This window comes from Stegodyphus dumicola, chromosome 1 (genome assembly GCF_044657685.1).
Source record: "Stegodyphus dumicola isolate Sdum_Otavi_A_Nest chromosome 1, ASM4465768v1".
In the NCBI taxonomy this organism is placed as follows: domain Eukaryota; kingdom Metazoa; phylum Arthropoda; class Arachnida; order Araneae; family Eresidae; genus Stegodyphus; species Stegodyphus dumicola.
Window position 1 is genome coordinate 241,655,928 of NC_140768.1, and position 18,296 is coordinate 241,674,223.

Sequence of the window (18,296 nt, forward strand, 5' to 3'; positions counted from 1 at the left end):
AGAAGTCATGCAGATTTGAAACAAAAGGTCATAGAAACAATTTAGAAAACATGTGTTTGTTCCTCCAGCATATCCAGAATATGCTGGAGGAGTGTGAAGTAAAATATTTTTGTAGTTTACATTACAAATACTTTTGTAATTTACATAAAAATACGAGTACTACAAAATACTTTTGTAGTTTGCATTACTCTCGGTATGGCTGTAACTGATTTATATCTTCCTTTTTTGCGTAATAAATTACTGAAAATGTACTTACCAATTTAAAGCCACCTGTATTTGTCTTTCATAATGTGATTTAAATTTTAAATTAATATTATCGATTATTTATCAGTTTTACATCGATTTAGTACCCCTATCTTATAGCGTGAAATGTAACTGGAGATTTCCTCAGTGGACCTTCCAGCTACTGTTGTACATCATCCATCGAGAGAACATGCTGGCATGCAGAATGAATGTGAGCGCGTTAGTTTTCATTTACTTTTATAGTTTATATATCATCGAAGCCATTGTGTTGCGAGAATTCAGATGTCCTAAAAAAAATGTTCCTCAAGATAAGTTCCAAAATTTAGATTGTGAAAAACAGACAGTTAGTAATCCTGATGCGAATGAAAACATTCTGCTGTCAAATTTAGCTAAACTTCTTGATGAAGATTTCAAGACCGACGCTGTAGAAGAGAATGACAACACAGAAGTGTTATCAACGGGTTTGAATAATATTTCTGAAGACGTGTTTATTGAAGGGGAAGAAAAAGTTCTAAAGACGGCAATCTTAATCTCTGGTAAGTCGTTTAAGAATTGTTTCATACCTCCAGTCATTTTTTTTTTTTTTTAAAGGCTTGCGCATTGCGAAGTAATGTTCCAATTATTTTTCATTTATTATAATTAATGCAATTTATACAGAAAACTCTGAAAACTGCATGAAAGGAGAGAATATAAAGCGTTTTAAGCCCTTTTGCAATAGTCTAAAAGAGATGTGAAATGTAAATTATTTTTTTCATTATGCTCATTATTTCATGCTTCAGAAATAAAAATGGCTGATTTTTATAATATGGTAACTGGTAGTTTGGCGACATTTTGGAGGCGATAAAGGTTACCTGGGACTTTGGTAATAATGTGAGCAGTACTCAGTTTCGATTACGCATTATTTTGTGTGAGGGAAATGAGAGATCATGGGATATGTCATGTGATATTAATGGACGAATTACGGTTCTTTAATCGGAAAAGGGGGAAATTTGGGAAACTGTAGTACTATATTATTTTGTATTAAGCTTCATTGTGTGTTGTGTGAAATAGTGGAAGTGTGCGTGCCACGTACTGAAGATTCTGAAGATTAGGTAAATTAGTATTTTTAATTATTTGAGGATATTATTTTTATGCATTGTTCTAAATGTAAGGTGGAAGTAAAGTAATTTGGTATTATTAGGAAAACTGTTATTAGCAATGATTTAGTTTAAAGTAACTAGGATTGTAAGCTATTTTTTATTAATTTAATGTATGTGCTTATTTATATTTTAAGTAGTGTTTTTGAATTTAATTATATTTTAATTAAATGATAGTTATTTTGTGAATTTTATGTTTGTAGGAATTTGGTATACGTTTTAGTTGAAGTAAACGTGCATGGAAATAATTTAAATATTTGACACTAAGTATTTGTAATGTTTGCGGTATGAATTCGTTGGTGACGTTTATAATATAATAGATAATTTAGAGGTAAAAGTTTTTGGATATTTTATTTTATACGTGGAAATGTTCATATTTGGAAAGGGTATATACTTTTTCGTTATTAGGTAATTTCATATATGTTCTTTTTAACGGGTTTAAAGATTCAGAAAATTGTCATGCATTTTCGTGAAATTTTTCTAATTTATGAGAAAAAAGCAGTGTACATGGATATAGTGAAGAGTGTGCGCAATGCCATTTCTGTGTAATTCTGGGATGTTTTTTTAAGTAAAAATAAGTCGACGTGTACATGGTTTATGTGTATGTGTTATTTTGAAAAATGCGTAAGGAGTATGGTATTGTGCACTTTTCCCAATTTTGCAGTGAATATTTGTCATGATTAAGCAGTTTTGTTAGATAAAATTTCTAGCATAAGTGTAATTCGGCTAGTAGATTGTTGGAAGAAGTGTTCAGTAGATAAAAAGAAACATGTCTTTACTTCGTGAAGACAAAATGGCGGCGGGAAAAAAAAAAATAGAGGGTTGCTGTAGAAAAGTTGGTCGCCAAATTTTCGCCAAAAAATCGTTAAGTTACCATAATTTAAAGATCAACCAAATTAGTTTTTTGAGCAAAATTGTGTTGTCACATTTTCATTATATATTACGCCACATGTACTAATTGATATTTTACTTAGGATTACATTATTTTATTTCTTTAATTAAATAAATGTAATAGCATATTATGCGTATAAATCCGTATTTTGCGGTCGACCATGAAAGCTGGCGCCAATAAGGGTGAACTTGCGCCAACCATTCTGGTGAAAGGTATAATTTTGGTAATATTCGAGGGCTATTTGCCTAAGGTGAGGATGCTTTCGTGGAGGACTTTCTACGAGTAACTGGCTCGTATACACCTCATACATGAGAAAAGGCATAAAAATGCTCATGAAGCCAGCTCGTGCTCGCCAACTTCGGACGGAGCTACCAGTGTTCAGTGATTTTACCGCTGTGCCGCTGGCGGGCCTTTCTGGTGGAATTTTTATATCATTAGGTAATCTCAATCCTCGTTTAATCTGCATTCAATTCGGTAACAGATGGTAGTTACGGATACAGCATATAAAATGCTTAATAAATATGAACTCAAACTTTGAGATCATCTGACAAATGTAATTTTACCTGTGTTGTCATATTTTCACTATAATATTATGCCACATGTATTCCTTTCATGTAAAACTTTACTAAAAGTAACGCAAATCGTTCAGACGGCTATAAATCTGAATGGGATTTAAAATATTAACAAAACGGTCACTTCACTTGTGAACTCATCACCACACATATTTACTTAAATAGGAATCTAAGTGTTACGGTTTTCAGTGGTGCTTTTACTGTGCCATTTTTCCAAGTTCCAGAGTCTTTAATGCCTCGAGCATGTACCCCAGTATAACCAAACTGGTAACTTCGAAAATATCTTGCTATAGTGGTTACCGACACTGATTGCCGTACCGGTGGGTCTGGGTTCGAATCTCGGAGAAGGCGTGGATTTTTGTAAGCGGACATTGTCTGTGTGGCAAGGGAGCACTCAAAATACATGGCTAACCGAAAACCCTTTCGTGTGGTTGTGGTAGGGAAAGAGTGGTGGGAGATCCTCAGATCGCCTTTGGGGTGTACTTATTCAATATTAAGCCGGTGTTGCACAGTATTAAGCCGGTGTTGCACTGTAAAATATATATTGAAATTATGGTGTCCCGCTTACTTATGCCTGTATGTTGTTCCGTATAAGGTAGATCCCAAATTTTCATTTTTTAAAATGCAAGAGAAATTTTCATTTTTACTTTGACAAAAACTAATTTCGCATACTGACAGTTGCTTAAAACCAAAGCGTGTAAACTTATGAGTTATCAAAGCGCATTATCTTGTAAGCGTGTTAATGTTACGCGTATGCATTATTGGAGCTAAATCTCGCTGTTTGACGACAGTTTTTATTTGCCGAAAATCAACAATGCGAAATTATAAAATACTAAAATTAACAATGCAATAAAAGTATCAATTTCTTAAAGAACTGTTAAAACTTTTTAAATTCCTAAGGTCAAAAAAGCAACACTTTTCTAGCATTTATGACATGAAAAAAGAGAATGTCTAGAGAGAAAGTGAATATGGAATTTTTGTCTTACTCTGACATATGAATAGTTTCGTAAACTCATGCTCTTAACTATGTTACAAATAAAATCTACTTCAATAAATATTGTAAATAAACTTAGTCTTCAAACTTGGAAAAGAATGCCTCGAAATTTTTTGTGCTTCACTTTCAAATATGAAAATGTTATGTTGCTATTTTATAATAGTTTGCCTTTGCTGCTCTTCTGGCAAATGGCCTAAAATTTGTAAATGGAAAATATAATTTATGTTTCAGTGAATTAGATTTGTTTAACATCCTATGGTTATCTGCACTTATGGACTAAGCGCAAGTAAACTGCAATTTTTTTCTCAAATTACCGGCTGATACGAGCATCAAACTTTAAAATAATGATCTTGAAGGGCTAAAATACTAGATAAGTTTTATTAACGGTTTAACACCTGTATTACGAAATTATTATATATGATTGGTTTAGTTTATCTGATTATGACAAAGCACTCAATTGCTATTTGCCTAAGGGAAGGAATGCCTTCGTGGAGGACTTTCTAAGGAAACTGGTTTGTATACACGTTACACATGGGAAAAACCACGAAAGTGCCCATGCAGCCAGCACGTTCATGGGATTCGAACCTTGGACGAGCTACCAGTGTTCACCGACTTTGCCATCTGTCCGTTGTTGGGCCCGTAACCTGGGTATAAATAATTTTATGTGTGTGTCGTTATGGCAAAGCCTCGAGGGCTATCTACCTAAGGGGAGGGATGCCTTCGTGGAGGACATTCTAAGGGAAACTGGCTCGTATGTACGTTACACAAGGGGAAAACCGCGAAAACGCCCATGCAGCCAGCCGTTCGCGGGATTCGAACCTCGGACCGAACTACCAGTGCTCAGCGACTCTAGCGCTCGGCCGCTGGTGGGCCATAAATAATTTTAAGACAGTCATTTAGGGATTCCGTGTTTTTCACACTAAGAATTTTAAAAATTGGCGATACTGAGACCAAAAATTAAAATTAAATAAAATAGGTTTAAATAAAAATAGGTTTAAAAGCATCGAAAATATAATTTTATAATAATTTATTTAAAGATATCGATAACTATGTTTGTCTACATAATATTGCATGAAATAATCTGTAATCTCAAAATCGAATTACAAGACATCGTAACAACTGCAAGGTTAATTCTAACTACGAATTATTTTAAGGCTAACTCTCACCTCTCGGTGCTCACATGAAAATTTGATACGTTTCTAAAAGAAACTGGCTCTCGTATACGCGTTACACATGTGGAAAACCACAAAACCGTCCATGCAGCTAGCCCGTTTGCCGGGATTCGAACCCTAGACTGAACTACCAGTGTTATTTAACTTTACTACCCGGTCACTGGTGGGTCAGTTATATAAAAAATGGATAGTGTTTTTCATTGGAATGATTAAGATTATATGAAAAAATTACCAGGTTCTAATGTCTTATCTTATAACTATGATGGTCTTGTCCGGCTTACTGAAGGGGAAAAAACAATTTGAATCTACATTTTAATTCTTGATACAAACTTTCAAGGAGTAAAGCAAATAGATGCTTGAACGCATGGTTCAGAATTTCATATAATACTTTTGTATACCTCCTCATAGAAAATTTAAAGAAAACTCTACTCTTTTTTAAGGTTAATTTACCTTTCAGTTTTCTCTAGCCAGTTTAAAATTTTTCAGAAGATAATACTAAGTTTCTCAAACATTTTTCATTTGTAAGTATCTGAAATTGTTTATATCCAGTTTAGTAAGGCATCGTGAAAAAAATCGATTAACTTTTTGTTTACTTTTCCCTTGTAATTAATGGTTATTTTTAAAATGATGGTCATTAGTCTGAGGATTTTATTATGCAAAGAGTTCATAGCAAATTTTGGCTTTTCGAATGATTTTCAGATCTTTTTTCAAAACAAAATGTGTGAACTTAAATATTAAAAATGAGAAAGCAGTGCCATTGCTATCTAGAATAATGAAAAGATCATTTCAAAATTCTACAGTTACTATTAAGTTTTTTTTCATTAACATGCGAAAGTTTTAAGATAGCATATTTTGCAATTTGAAAAAACGCGTAACATTTAACAAAAGTTTTCATCAACGCAAATTATTTTCAGAATGAAAACTTATTTATGAATGTATCGTTCAAATTCGAGCGTCCCACTAACTGATCACCGCGTAATACAGACCACTGGGAATTGTTAGTGTGTGTAGCTTAAATAATTTGTTCTGCAGCTGTTTGGCTGTCTATGCTTGGTCTGCTTTTTAAGTATTCCTTCTTAATACGGCATTTTGTATGTTAGGGAGAGTATGAAGGTAAGTATTCGTACAAATAAAACTGCATGCTTTACAGCTGAACAAACTGGTTGTTGAAATAAAAAGTATATTGATAAATTTAGATTAGTGTATTAAAATAAACTAAGGTTTTAACATTGTCTTAATGAATATCAGTGGCAGAGTGGATAACATCGCTCCAACACTAGTAGTCTCAGTTGGGTTGGAATCTGTTCTTCCGACTAGTTTGTTAGAGCGTATGCAGCATAAATACGAGCCAGTTTGACTTAGAAAACTCAATTACGATAACATTATAACACCTTTTGGGAAGATAGCTTTACACGCTTTGTTACAGTTAATTTCTATCATTATTAAACAAGCAAGGCCTTCATTATTATACCTTAAAGCAAAACAATTGTTTTTCTGCGCAGAATCACTTTAAAACGTTTTTGGGGGCTAGTGATTTTTAAGTTTGAAATATTTGAAATTGTATTAATTTTTTGTACATTTCATTTTGTTATATTTGTTATAGTTCTGTTAGTAATAAAACTTAACCATTATAAGGAAATCTGTTTATTTTTTATGTTAATTTTTGGCAAAAAACACTTTCACCAAAGACAGAATTATTTAGACTACCACAAAGCACTCGAGGGCTATTTGCTTGAGAGCAAAGATGTATTCGGAGAGTATTTTCTAAGGAAAACGGGTTTATAATCAAGTTATACATAAGCGAATCCACGAAACCTTGCACACAGCAACCCAGGATTTCGATCCGGAACGAACTACTAGCATTCAGCGACTTTACCGCTCTACTGTTGATGAGCCTACAAATGAATTTATTTGTGCCAAACATATATATTCGTATTTTGAAATTGAGCTTCTATAACTTTGATTTTATACGCATTTCTAATATTTTACAACAAGAAATTTAACAAAAATGTACACTAATACAATAAATATATTTTCCTGTTGAAAAATATTATATAAAATTGTGAATCCTTCATTTAGTGACTAAAAAAATTACTATGAAAACTTTTAAAAATAAATAATTTAAATGCCATGATTAAAAAGTTAATTACGTATGAATTGGATAAATTCTAATAAAATTTTAAAAAGTTGTTTATACAATACGCTTTTATTTAAAATAGATATGATAATTAACGAGCTCAAATAAAAAACATATACAGCTTTATAGGAAAAGGAAATTAAACAATTTTTTTTCACAAAATCCATCTACGATTTCATACCGCGGATAATAAAGCATGGGCACACTCGATAATAAGAAATCAATTCTGGAATAAATTCTTAAGTAATTATTTGTGCATTGTTATCAAGTGCGCCACATGATTGTTTCGTGATGCAAAATTGCAGATGAATTTTGTAAAATGAATTGTTACTCCTTTCCCATAAAACTGTATGGTAATTTTTTTCTGTTTTGAGTTCATTATCATAGCCATTTTAAATAATGGTTCATTGAATAAAAGCCTATAATGACTCTTAATCTAACGAATCTCGTAATTACTTTACAATCACTCAATTAATATTTATAACTGTTTGAAAAGAAGGCGAAGTATTTGTTTTATAATACGTAAAAAATCAAAATTTTATATCCTATGAAATTTTAAAATAATGGACATCAAATAGTAAAACAAATTGAGCAATTTTCGAAAACTTGCCAAAAGTTTAGGAATTAAATTTCAATTAAGAAATAAGTTTCCTTTTAAAGATTTGTTTCTGCTGTATCTGATGGTGCAAACAGTAAAATTCTGATATTTTTTTAGCGTATATCCTAAACGAAGATATGCGTGAATTGAATTTAAAAAAAAACTTCACCACATTGCATTGTCATCAACAAACAGTGTGTAATTTGAAATCGATAGCTTCCCAGGAAGTAGGATAAATATCGATGACAATATTCAGACATAATGAAACATCGCAAATAAACGAAATAAAAGCTTGTAAGAGCCACCAACGGCCGAACGAGGAAAATTTGATAGATCAACCCAAGGAGGTTTTCGTGGTTTTCCTCTGTGTAACGCGAATACGAACCAATTTAGTATCCTTGAAATGTTCTCTGCCAAAGAATCCACCCTTAAGCAGATAGCCGTAGCATACTTTTGTGTTCTCTAAATAATTATTAATCTGGGAAATTATTATCTAAGCGAAAATAGCGTTTTAGTTTCTTGCTTTTTCCATTTGTAAGCTAATTTGTTGCTTCACATTTATTGCCAGTTTCTAAACTGTATTTTTTTTTTTTTTTTTTTTTTTTTTTTTTTTTTTTTTCAGATATGAATGGTTTCTCCAATCTTGCTGGTGAACATTTATCAAATTTTACATCTATTTCTTTCAGTTTATCAGAAAGGTTATTGAAAGACTCTGACACTGGAAATCTGAGCCTGAACATTAATGAAAATTCTACTGAAGCGGCATTCGATTTAGATGTATCTGAAAGTGCTATAAAGTCAGAAACTCTTCCAGTTCTTGTTTCGGAAATCCATAATACTTCGCTTGATATTAATCCATTATTTTCAAATCCGCCTGCACCTAGTGTTACAAGCAATTTTTCATCTGCTGAGAATCTAGTTCTTGAATTGACAGTCTCGGGAAGTAACGAAGATGATAAGGTGATAACACAAGATATGGAAAATGAAAGCTTCCTAGAAGAGGTTTCAGATACTGGCTCTGAATATATAACACAAATTGAGATAAACAAAAGTGCTAATGCACTAATGCACATATCGAATTTTACGGATGAATTGTCCACTAATCATGCAATGATGGAAGAAAATTACAATCCTTTAATAGACGAAGTATTTATTCCTGGAGAACGTGTTCTTCAATCTAATCGTAATTTGTCAGAGGAAAAACTGATCTCTTCCGGAGATATTAAAGTCGCGGAAAATAACTTGGAATATCTCGATGAACTTGAACCTTTCTCGGAGTCTGCCACAAGAAATTCTCAAAAAATGCAAAAAGAAAAGAATGCAACAGAAGACTTATTTACTAAAGAAGTTAATGTTATGACAATACGTCCAACTCTCGCTGAAAACATCTCCGAAACATTAGTGGTTCCAGAATGTCCACCACCTGGCATTTGCTTTTTCTGGTTTCTTGCTCAAGACACATGCGCACAGAGCAGCCACTGCCACGGATCTCGAATTTGTTGCAAAATCAGGTGTTCAAAAACTTGCATTGAAATTTAAGTATAAAAATCGTAAATATTTCTAATATAATCCAGTGGACATAATTTTTGCACGGAGTTTGAACAAAGCCAAAGTTTTTAGCATAGTTTTTAAATCTGAAAATAATTCAGAATTATATTTTATACTGATAACTGATTCTCAATGTTTATGCTCTTTATTGGCGTTATATTTTCGTTAGAGAGCAAATGCAGCTAATGCCGTTTCAGATATTTTAGCATTCAAAAAGTATAATGTGTAATAAAAGTTACTTTTATCAATTTTATGTAAGCCAATTTTTAATGCTTTCTCTAAAAATACTTTTGAAGAAGCGCACCTCTGAATAAGACAGTGATAATCAGTGCTTAATTTGTTTCTTTATAAAATGAAAATTAAATTTGCCAAACCAACAAGTTTATTTAGTTTACTTATTATAAGACTAGTCCCTTAATAATTGTATCTGATGTGTGGTTTATAAATGCGCATAATATTTAACGGTACCTGTTATCCCGGCTTACATTTTCATGGGAATAATTTTTTTAGCAACAGCACGTTTCCAGTGCCATTCTGTGAAACCCACTAAACTGTTAAGACAGTTCTAACTTCTAAGTTTGATTCTTGTTAAAGTGGAGTCCGTATAACCCTTTGACGACATTTGAAATTTTCACATTACAGATTGAAAGATTAACTCTGCTACTTCTGATGACCAAGCACAATTATTAATTTGACAAAGAAGCACCGCCTCAAATGTTAGCCTTGTTCTGGTTCCTACCACAGCAAATTCTGTAAGCTGTACAAGAAAACGTACCAGATACAGCTTACAGAACATGTACTTTTTCATTAACTGCGTAGCTGCTAAAGGGAAGAAATCATAGCCCGTCGGCTATGTTCAAATTTTATATCTATTCTAAATTCATGTACTGAAACATCGAAAGAAAAAATTCAGATTGTCATCCGGTATGTTTTCTTGTAGAGAGAGGGGGGAGGCAGAAAGAAAGGGGTTATCGAAATTTCTTTGCCCAATATTTTTTAATAGATGCACAGAAATGCTTTACACATCGAAGAGTCAGGTGCTCATTATTTGGACTGTCTGCTTTGCTTAATACATTTCACCGTAGACCCTTATTAAATTAAAATATTTGCAATATTATTATAGCTTTGATTTTATTGAAAAATAGTATTTAATTGGTCATTTTGCCGTTTATAGTTTTATTATATTCAAGTTATTAAGTTAAATATTATATGTCTGCTAATCCACTGATCAATACTTTTCATTAAGTCAAATCTTTCGAAAAGATTTAGACACTGCTAGAGAAGGACGGGCTAAATCAAAAGGAGATGAAGAAATTTGGTTAAGCATTTTAAAAGAGCAATGTGCAGTTTTCCGCATGCAGTGCTAGAAATTTCAACAAAATTCATTACCGTTTAGGACTTTACTTACATTTTTCAATTTAAGTGCTGTATGGTAAAAGGCATTCCGGCGGCATATTCGACTTTTTAATAATTGTACCTTTGTTGGATGTTTGTGGAAAACCAGATTTCATCCTCACTAGTGCAGTCTGATTTCAACCAGTGTTAGCTAGTAATAGGATAATCTGATTTTCCCACACGTAGTGAGAGAATAGAAGCCTATGTTCTTTAGAAAACAGCGAAGATGTATCTGTTAAAATGAATAGTCCTCGAATGCTCCGCTATAATCATCTACTTCTAGGTAATCCTCCATCACGATTATTCAAGTTGCGTAGAAAGAATCACTGTACACATTATCGGTGTAATTCTGGAATTAAATACGTAACCGAAACGTACTCTTGCACGTACCCTTAAAGCGCGCATTTTGTTTTGAGAAAAATGGTTCAGAGTAACCATTTTTAATCAAAGCTAATTAAAATATGAATATTACTTTCTTTGGAAACAAAATTAAATGCTTCTTACTTGAGCTGTTTTGAACACTTCGCGGAAACATTCATCAGGTGCCTCGGCTGCACACTTTCATAATACAAACTTTAAAGTCACTCTGGTTACATTTGGACATTACGCGCTAAGAGAATTAAGTATATTTTTATGCATATTCATTATATTATACACTTGCATGCATTTTATCATTTAGAAGTGTCTTATTAAATTGGTGGAAATTTTAGTGGCTATTATTTTAGTACTAAACCATTTAATAGTCGTCTTTCAAATAGCTGTTTGCTGTAATTCTATAAATGTTGAAAGCGCAAATTGTCTATACTGTTTATAGCCCATTAGCGGCCGACCACTGGTAGTTCGACGCGGGACTCGAATCCTCACGGAAGAGCTGGCTTGCATGGGCGTTTTTCCCCATGTGAAGTGTGTTTAAAAGCCAGTTTCCCTTAGAAGGCATCTCTCCAGCTAGATAGCCCTCGAGGGTTTTGCCATAATCAAAATTAACCGAAACCAAATGGTTTTCAATTATTTAATGCGTAGGTTTCCTTTTCTGAACATTCCCAATTTTAAGGTGTTGCTATTTAAGTAATGTGTTGCATAAAAATTAAGTACTCGCCTGTGTAGATTAATAGAACTAGTAGCAAGTCTGTGACATATTTTTGTCCTTTGAAGCATAACTGCTCACAGTGGCGGAGTGAATAAGATTACCACATGACTACACTTACTCCCGGGATTTAATCCCGGAGATTGAACAAGCTGAACGCATACGAAAAGTGGCTTATCCCGTGTTTAATTCAAATAAATTTGCCGTAGGCTTGCTAAGAAAGCCAGCCTCCTAAGGCAGATTGCTTTTTAAAAGCTTAATAAACAAACTTTAACCGCAATAAACAAACTTGAAATGTTGATCTTTGTAGTAGACGAGATAAGACTGCTGAACTCGTTATTCTCTCCCAGTTGGATTCTCGGCGAGCGTTTGGTTGCCTGAGTGTTTTACTTGTGTGTAATGCGAATACAAACCACTTTCTGTTAAAAAGGTCTTTATGAGATCATTTCTTCCCTTAGACACATAGCCTTTGTCTAATTTCTTATATCTTATTAAAGGCCTATCAGCGGCCGAACGATAAAATCGCTGAACACTACGGTAGTTCCAACCTGGGTTCGATTCCAGGCGAACGGACTGGCTACATGCGCGTTTTCGTGGTTTTCCCCCATGTGTAATGTTTGTATACGAGCCAGTTTCCATTAGAAAGTCTTCCACGAAGGCATCCTTCGTCTTAGGTAGATAGCTGTAGTGTGCTTTGCCCATAGCCAACCAAACCACATCCAATTAAACAAATTCTCTCGTCTCCTTCCGCAGTTAAGCAGCTCATGAGTGGCCGAGCTGTACGATTGCTGAATAACTGATTGTTGGCCCTGGGATTAAATGCTAACGAACGGACTGACTGTTTCGATATTTTCATGGCTTTCCTCGTATTTTCACATTCGTAGAAACTTAAAAGAAATTTAAGTTACAAATATGCAGTAAGAACATAATATGACTATGAGATAAGCACAACGCAATGTGAGATTTTGAAAATGCTGGGGAAAGTATGTATGCAGGTTGTTGCACAAAAGTTGATATACCATTTTTTGTTTTCCGCCAAGAAAAGCACGTGTCCCTACTTTTTACAGAACGGATTTTAAGACTGCTGAGTGAAAGACAGTGCCTCCATACTTCTAAGTTTGAATATCAGAAAGAGCAATATCAGTGTAATTTAGTTTATTTAGTGTATACTTATGGTTGAATACTTAAGTGTACGAATTATGAATCTATTACCTCTCTGCTGTGTATTGTGCCCACATATGTATGTCTACGGTTTCTTCGAGATGTTGCGGGTCATCTGAGAGGTTATCTCTCGAAAGGTTTCCTCTACGCTTTCACACAATTCATCTGTCCTGCACCGGCGACGAGAGATGCGTAATTTAACTATTCCTCGCAATGTGTTGTGTGGTGTTGAAAAGTCCAGGCTTCATGGCAGCCTTTTCCTTGGTATGGAGATATAGAACTACTCCCAGTCTACAGGCCTTGCATTTCTTCATTAAGAAAGTTAGGCGCCTGGCTTGGAGATCCATTCGATATTGCTGCCTGTAAAATAAATCCATGTAGTACTTAAATGTTCGAGTATGGGACTTCCTAAGCACTCTGTATAATCCTATTGCTTCTGGGAAGGATAACATTCCTATGAAAAAACATTTAAAAGTAAATTCAAAATTTTCATACATCCGTGAACTTTGCAAGCAAATACCTGACCATTTAGAAACAGGAAGTAAGTCAAATTATAGGAGCCACTAATTAAAGCGCTAGAAACTTTGAGAATTAAGACTGCCAATTAAGAATCATCTTCTCAATTAAATAATTTCAATTAATGGTACAGCAACAAACATAAATTGATTAAAATTTTAATTACTGAATCTGATAAGTTTAAATGCAGTTTAAATTCTTCCTTAAAATTTTGCTATTAATTTCTAGCAATTTTAATACCTCGTTTAACGAACGATGAGCTGAAAAAAGAGAATACTATCATTTTATCTCTGATTCTTTTCCTTCAAAACCGTTATACTAAAAACATGGGTTACTTAAATTTACCACTTAGCTTGTTACCCATTAAACTTCTTTTAAAACCTACCGCTAGTTTTTCTACTTAATTGAAGCAGATAATAAAAATTAAAACGTTTTAAGGCGGTAACTCATTTATTTGAATTACTATTTGAGAAAAAATTACGTTTAAAATTATTTTCGTCGAAAAAGTATTTATTTTAACTAGACATTCTGATGTACTTCTGATTTTTTTCAGTTTTCTGATACAGAAACCATTACAAATAGATAAAAATTTAAGTATTTCATTATTGGTATTCTGAGGATTGGATTTATGACTGTGCAGTACAAATTACCAGGGCCGACGCCAAAGCGAGGACAACAGGTGCAGCCGCACCAGGCGCAGAATGTAGGAACAGTAAAATTTGTAAAATTTAGGGAGTCGCTGGGCAGTAGAGTTTAGGAATCGTTGATAAAGCCTAGCTTCGACACTGACGCGTCAATGAAAAAGTGCAAAGTTTAGTAGTTGGTTCGATTACCAGTATGCTAAATAAATTATATAATAATTCTCCCCCTCATGATCACTAAATTTTCCTCTAATTCTGCAATAATAGAAATAAATTAGTAAAAATAAAATTTAACTTATACCGAATAATTCTGCGCCATTCCGCTCCGAAGTTTTCGTAAAAATCTAGTAGTTCTGTAATTTTAATGCTGTTTTTCGATAATAGATGGCAGCAGCGCAAAATATATCAGGTCTGAATTCTTTCTCCTATCGTAAATAATCAGAATAAAAATTCACTAAAAGAAAAAAGCTATTGTTGTAATCACTTTTATTTTCAACTAACGTATTGGTAGATGGTTTAATATAGGTGCTTGGCGTTTGCTTTAATCATTATTAACACTTGGCATGTCTGCAAAGTATTATTAACGATATTACTGTAACTAGTTTCCTAGAACCTGTTTCTGGGCAGCAAATTTCTTAGTCTGTTGGACACTTTTGAAAAAGAAGAGCAATCGTGTTGACTCTATACATTTCGTTTCTCAGCTGATATAGTCTTACTTATGAATATTGCATAGCAATAAACATAGTAATATTGCAATAGCATGTGGCCTCCAGTAGTTATATGGATCACTCGTGTTCTTTGGAGGCCGTTTAAAATTAAAGTGCTCTTAATTAATTTTAATTGATTTAAATAATGCAGTAATAACAAAACAGTGAAGAAAAATATTTATTTTGATAATATATTAAAATGATTTGTATGAGTGTCTAAACTTAAATTGGTCTATAATAAACAATTATTTAGTCATTATATATAGCATTCATAACCTTTCTTATTTCAAAAACTCATCAGCACATAACGTGGAAAACGTGAAAGATTTCAATGATTTCTCTTCAGATCATATGGCATGCATTTATCTTATAATTATTCACAGGAAAGCAATATACTGTACTTAGTTTATTCCATAAATCACCATTTGATCTAAAGAAGCTCTTTTCTGTACTGTACTTATTATTTATTTTTGTACTGTACTTATTATTTATACTGTACTTAGTTTATTCCATAAATCACCATTTGATCTAAAGAAGCTCTTTTCTGTACTGTACTTATTATTTATTTTTGTACTGTACTTATTATTTATACTGTACTTAGTTTATTCCATAAATCACCATTTGATCTAAAGAAGCTCTTTTCTGTACTGTACTTATTATTTATTTTTGTACTGTACTTATTATTTATACTGTACTTAGTTTATTCCATAAATCACCATTTGATCTAAAGAAGCTCTTTTCTGTACTGTACTTATTATTTTTGTACTGTACTTATTATTTATACTGTACTTAGTTTATTCCATAAATCACCATTTGATCTAAAGAAGCTCTTTTCTAAAAAAAAAAACACCATCCCTACTGTGGCCGAGTGGTTAAGGCCACTGCATACTGGCAGTTTTATGCGGGTTTAAACCCGTGAGAGCGGACTGGCTGCATGTTTGGTTTTTCCCATGTTTAATGTGAACGAGCCAGTTGTCCTTAAAAAGTCCGCCATTACGTTCCTTCTCTTTGGCAGATAGCCCTCATAGTTGTTTCTGTATTAAAATAATCTAAACTAAAATAACTCGCTAGTAGTCGACTGGCTAAAATTGTTGGATTTCTGATCTATCCAACATGGTAGATCGACCCAGGTTCGAAGTCTGGCAAACGATCTGGTGTATAGGTATTTTTGGGGTTTTTTCTATATGTAATATGATTATTACCCAGTTTTGCTTAGAAGTCCTCCATGAAATCTCCTCTTCTCTTAAACAGATAATTTTCTGTGTAATCCATATACAAATAATTTTTTTAAAAGCAAATTTTGTTCTTGTAGCAGCGGGGTGTAAAACGTTTTAACTTCGTTTCTTCGCTTGCAGTATTTCGAGACCATTTGGACTAAAAATATTTAAAAGCGGTATATCTTTAGAATTTCCAGTAGACTCTCTGGCGCGCTGGGGATAAAATATTTTATTCTGTACAGTGTGTTGCTACTGCTCGCTTTGAAATAATCGAGTTTCTTAATCAAAAATTCGTTAAAGTTTAAAATATATGAAATAAATAATAAAACAAATTCGAAATTCAAGATTTGGGCTCCCAAGTACCTATGTTTGAGTTGACGACTATGCTATTCAAAATTTGATGGCTGTAGGTATCGTTGTTTTTTCACAATGCGGGAAACATGCCTTAATGCATATTCTTCATTATTTAATTTTTTTAAATATCATACAGGCCAATAATATTTGGTGCCAGCAAATAATTTATAGTGATTCGATGCAAAATGTCGTTTCGAGACTAATATGTCCATCTGGGCTAACGTCACTTTGGGCTAAAAAACAAAGAATCCTGATGACGTTACTTCTCCTCTTTTTGCAACAGAATTTTGTTTTATATTACTCAGCATAATCCTATTGAGTTGCTCTCGACGTATGTCAAATTGCCTTTTAGCCAAAATTTCTCATGGCGATACAATGCCATGCCCTTACTCAAGTTTAAGTGCACTATTTTTTAACAGTATCATCTTCGATAATAAAACAGGAGAAACAAAGAAAAAAACGTAAAATACCATTATTTGCATTACAGTATGTGATGTGGGAAAAAGATGTTTTTCCTCCTGAAGAAAAGTTAATTTTTAAGTCTCTATAACGAATCTTCAAATGCAATATTTTCTTTTCTATTATAATAACGTACATGTGAGCATAGATGCTTGCAACATGAAACATCCAATGTTAGACAATATGATCATTTATTCATTATAGTTAATTATAGTGTTTCAGATAAAATGACTTTTTTTTATAAATGTTATGCATTGTAAACTTAAAATCTCTTTCAAATGTTAAACAGTCCGTATATGGATACACGGTTAACAACAAATACACAAAATTTAAATTCCAATTGATTTATTCTGTCACGTTTTTAAATGCATTTGCAATGCCATATTTATTGAGAATTTTGCTTACAATTTAAAGAATGATTTTTATGCACCCTGAATTTACATTCATACAGCTTGTAGTCAGGGTTTGTCTGTTTTCATTCCATCTAGTCTGCTTTCAAATATGGGTGCTTTAAGCAAAGCATTTTGGAAGGTGGTGCTGAAATTTTTCAGCTTGATCAAAATTCTCGCTTTATTTAGCACAAGAGATATAATCTGAAATAAATTGCAAGCCTATATACATATCTCCAACATATTAAGCAAAGTAATCAAACACTTGAACTTCTGAGATTACTCCTGAAATTGACTGCACTTGCTCTACAATCTCCAGTTAATAACATTTATTTAGCTTAAATAAATTCTTACTTTATATTACAGATTAATTTTCATAGATACATTATTTTAACACATACGCAATTTGCTAGGTATTAAAATATTTTAAAAGTAGCAAAAAGGAAGTGATGGACTAGTAGAAAATTCGCAGAATCCCATAGATATAAATTTTAGTAACACCGATTTGTCAGAAATAGAAATATCAGAAAAATCGCACGATATGGCAGCACTGTTCCTGAATTTATCTCTATGGGGGAGTTTTATGAAATAAATAAAAGAAGTGATGCATTTTAAAAGTATCGTAGCTTCACACGAGTGGGAAAGTACATTTGGTCTTGAGAAGCTGAGTTGGCTTCGAAGTCACGGCGAAGAGAGAATATATCTAACTGCAGTAGAAGCTGAGCTGACTTAGGTATTCTAACATCTGGAAAATCAGGTTACTTTGGGCAACTATTCAAGTTTAATAGTTTAAAAGAACAATAGAAGTTTAAAAAATTAAGTTTAAAAAATTCTTTTATCCCTTTCAAATTGCTGAGAAGAGCCCAAATTCCAAAGAAACCACGAGAACACTGATCAATCTACATCTGCGTTTCTTTAGAAATGTTTTATAGAATAGATTTTTCTCTATATCTGTGAATGCGAACATTGTTTCTAAAATTAGACATGACATCCGTTTTTAAAATACTAGAGATAGCTATATTGAATTATTGCAAGAAATGTGTTTGTAACTTTAATTTTGGACACCAGCGTATGCTATACT

At 33.0% G+C, this 18,296-nt stretch overlaps 1 protein-coding gene across 1 annotated transcript; it reads left to right on the forward strand.

Moving 5' to 3' along the window:
* The first annotated feature begins 389 nt into the window (after window positions 1–389).
* On the forward strand, window positions 390–15,550 carry LOC118194277 (uncharacterized). Its single transcript, XM_035365501.2, has 2 exons — window positions 390–779; window positions 8,367–15,550. The coding sequence occupies exons 1-2, from the start codon at window positions 434–436 to the stop codon at window positions 9,281–9,283; spliced, it is 1,263 nt and encodes a 420-aa protein (XP_035221392.1). The 5' UTR covers window positions 390–433; the 3' UTR covers window positions 9,284–15,550.
* The last annotated feature ends 2,746 nt before the right edge of the window (window positions 15,551–18,296 follow it).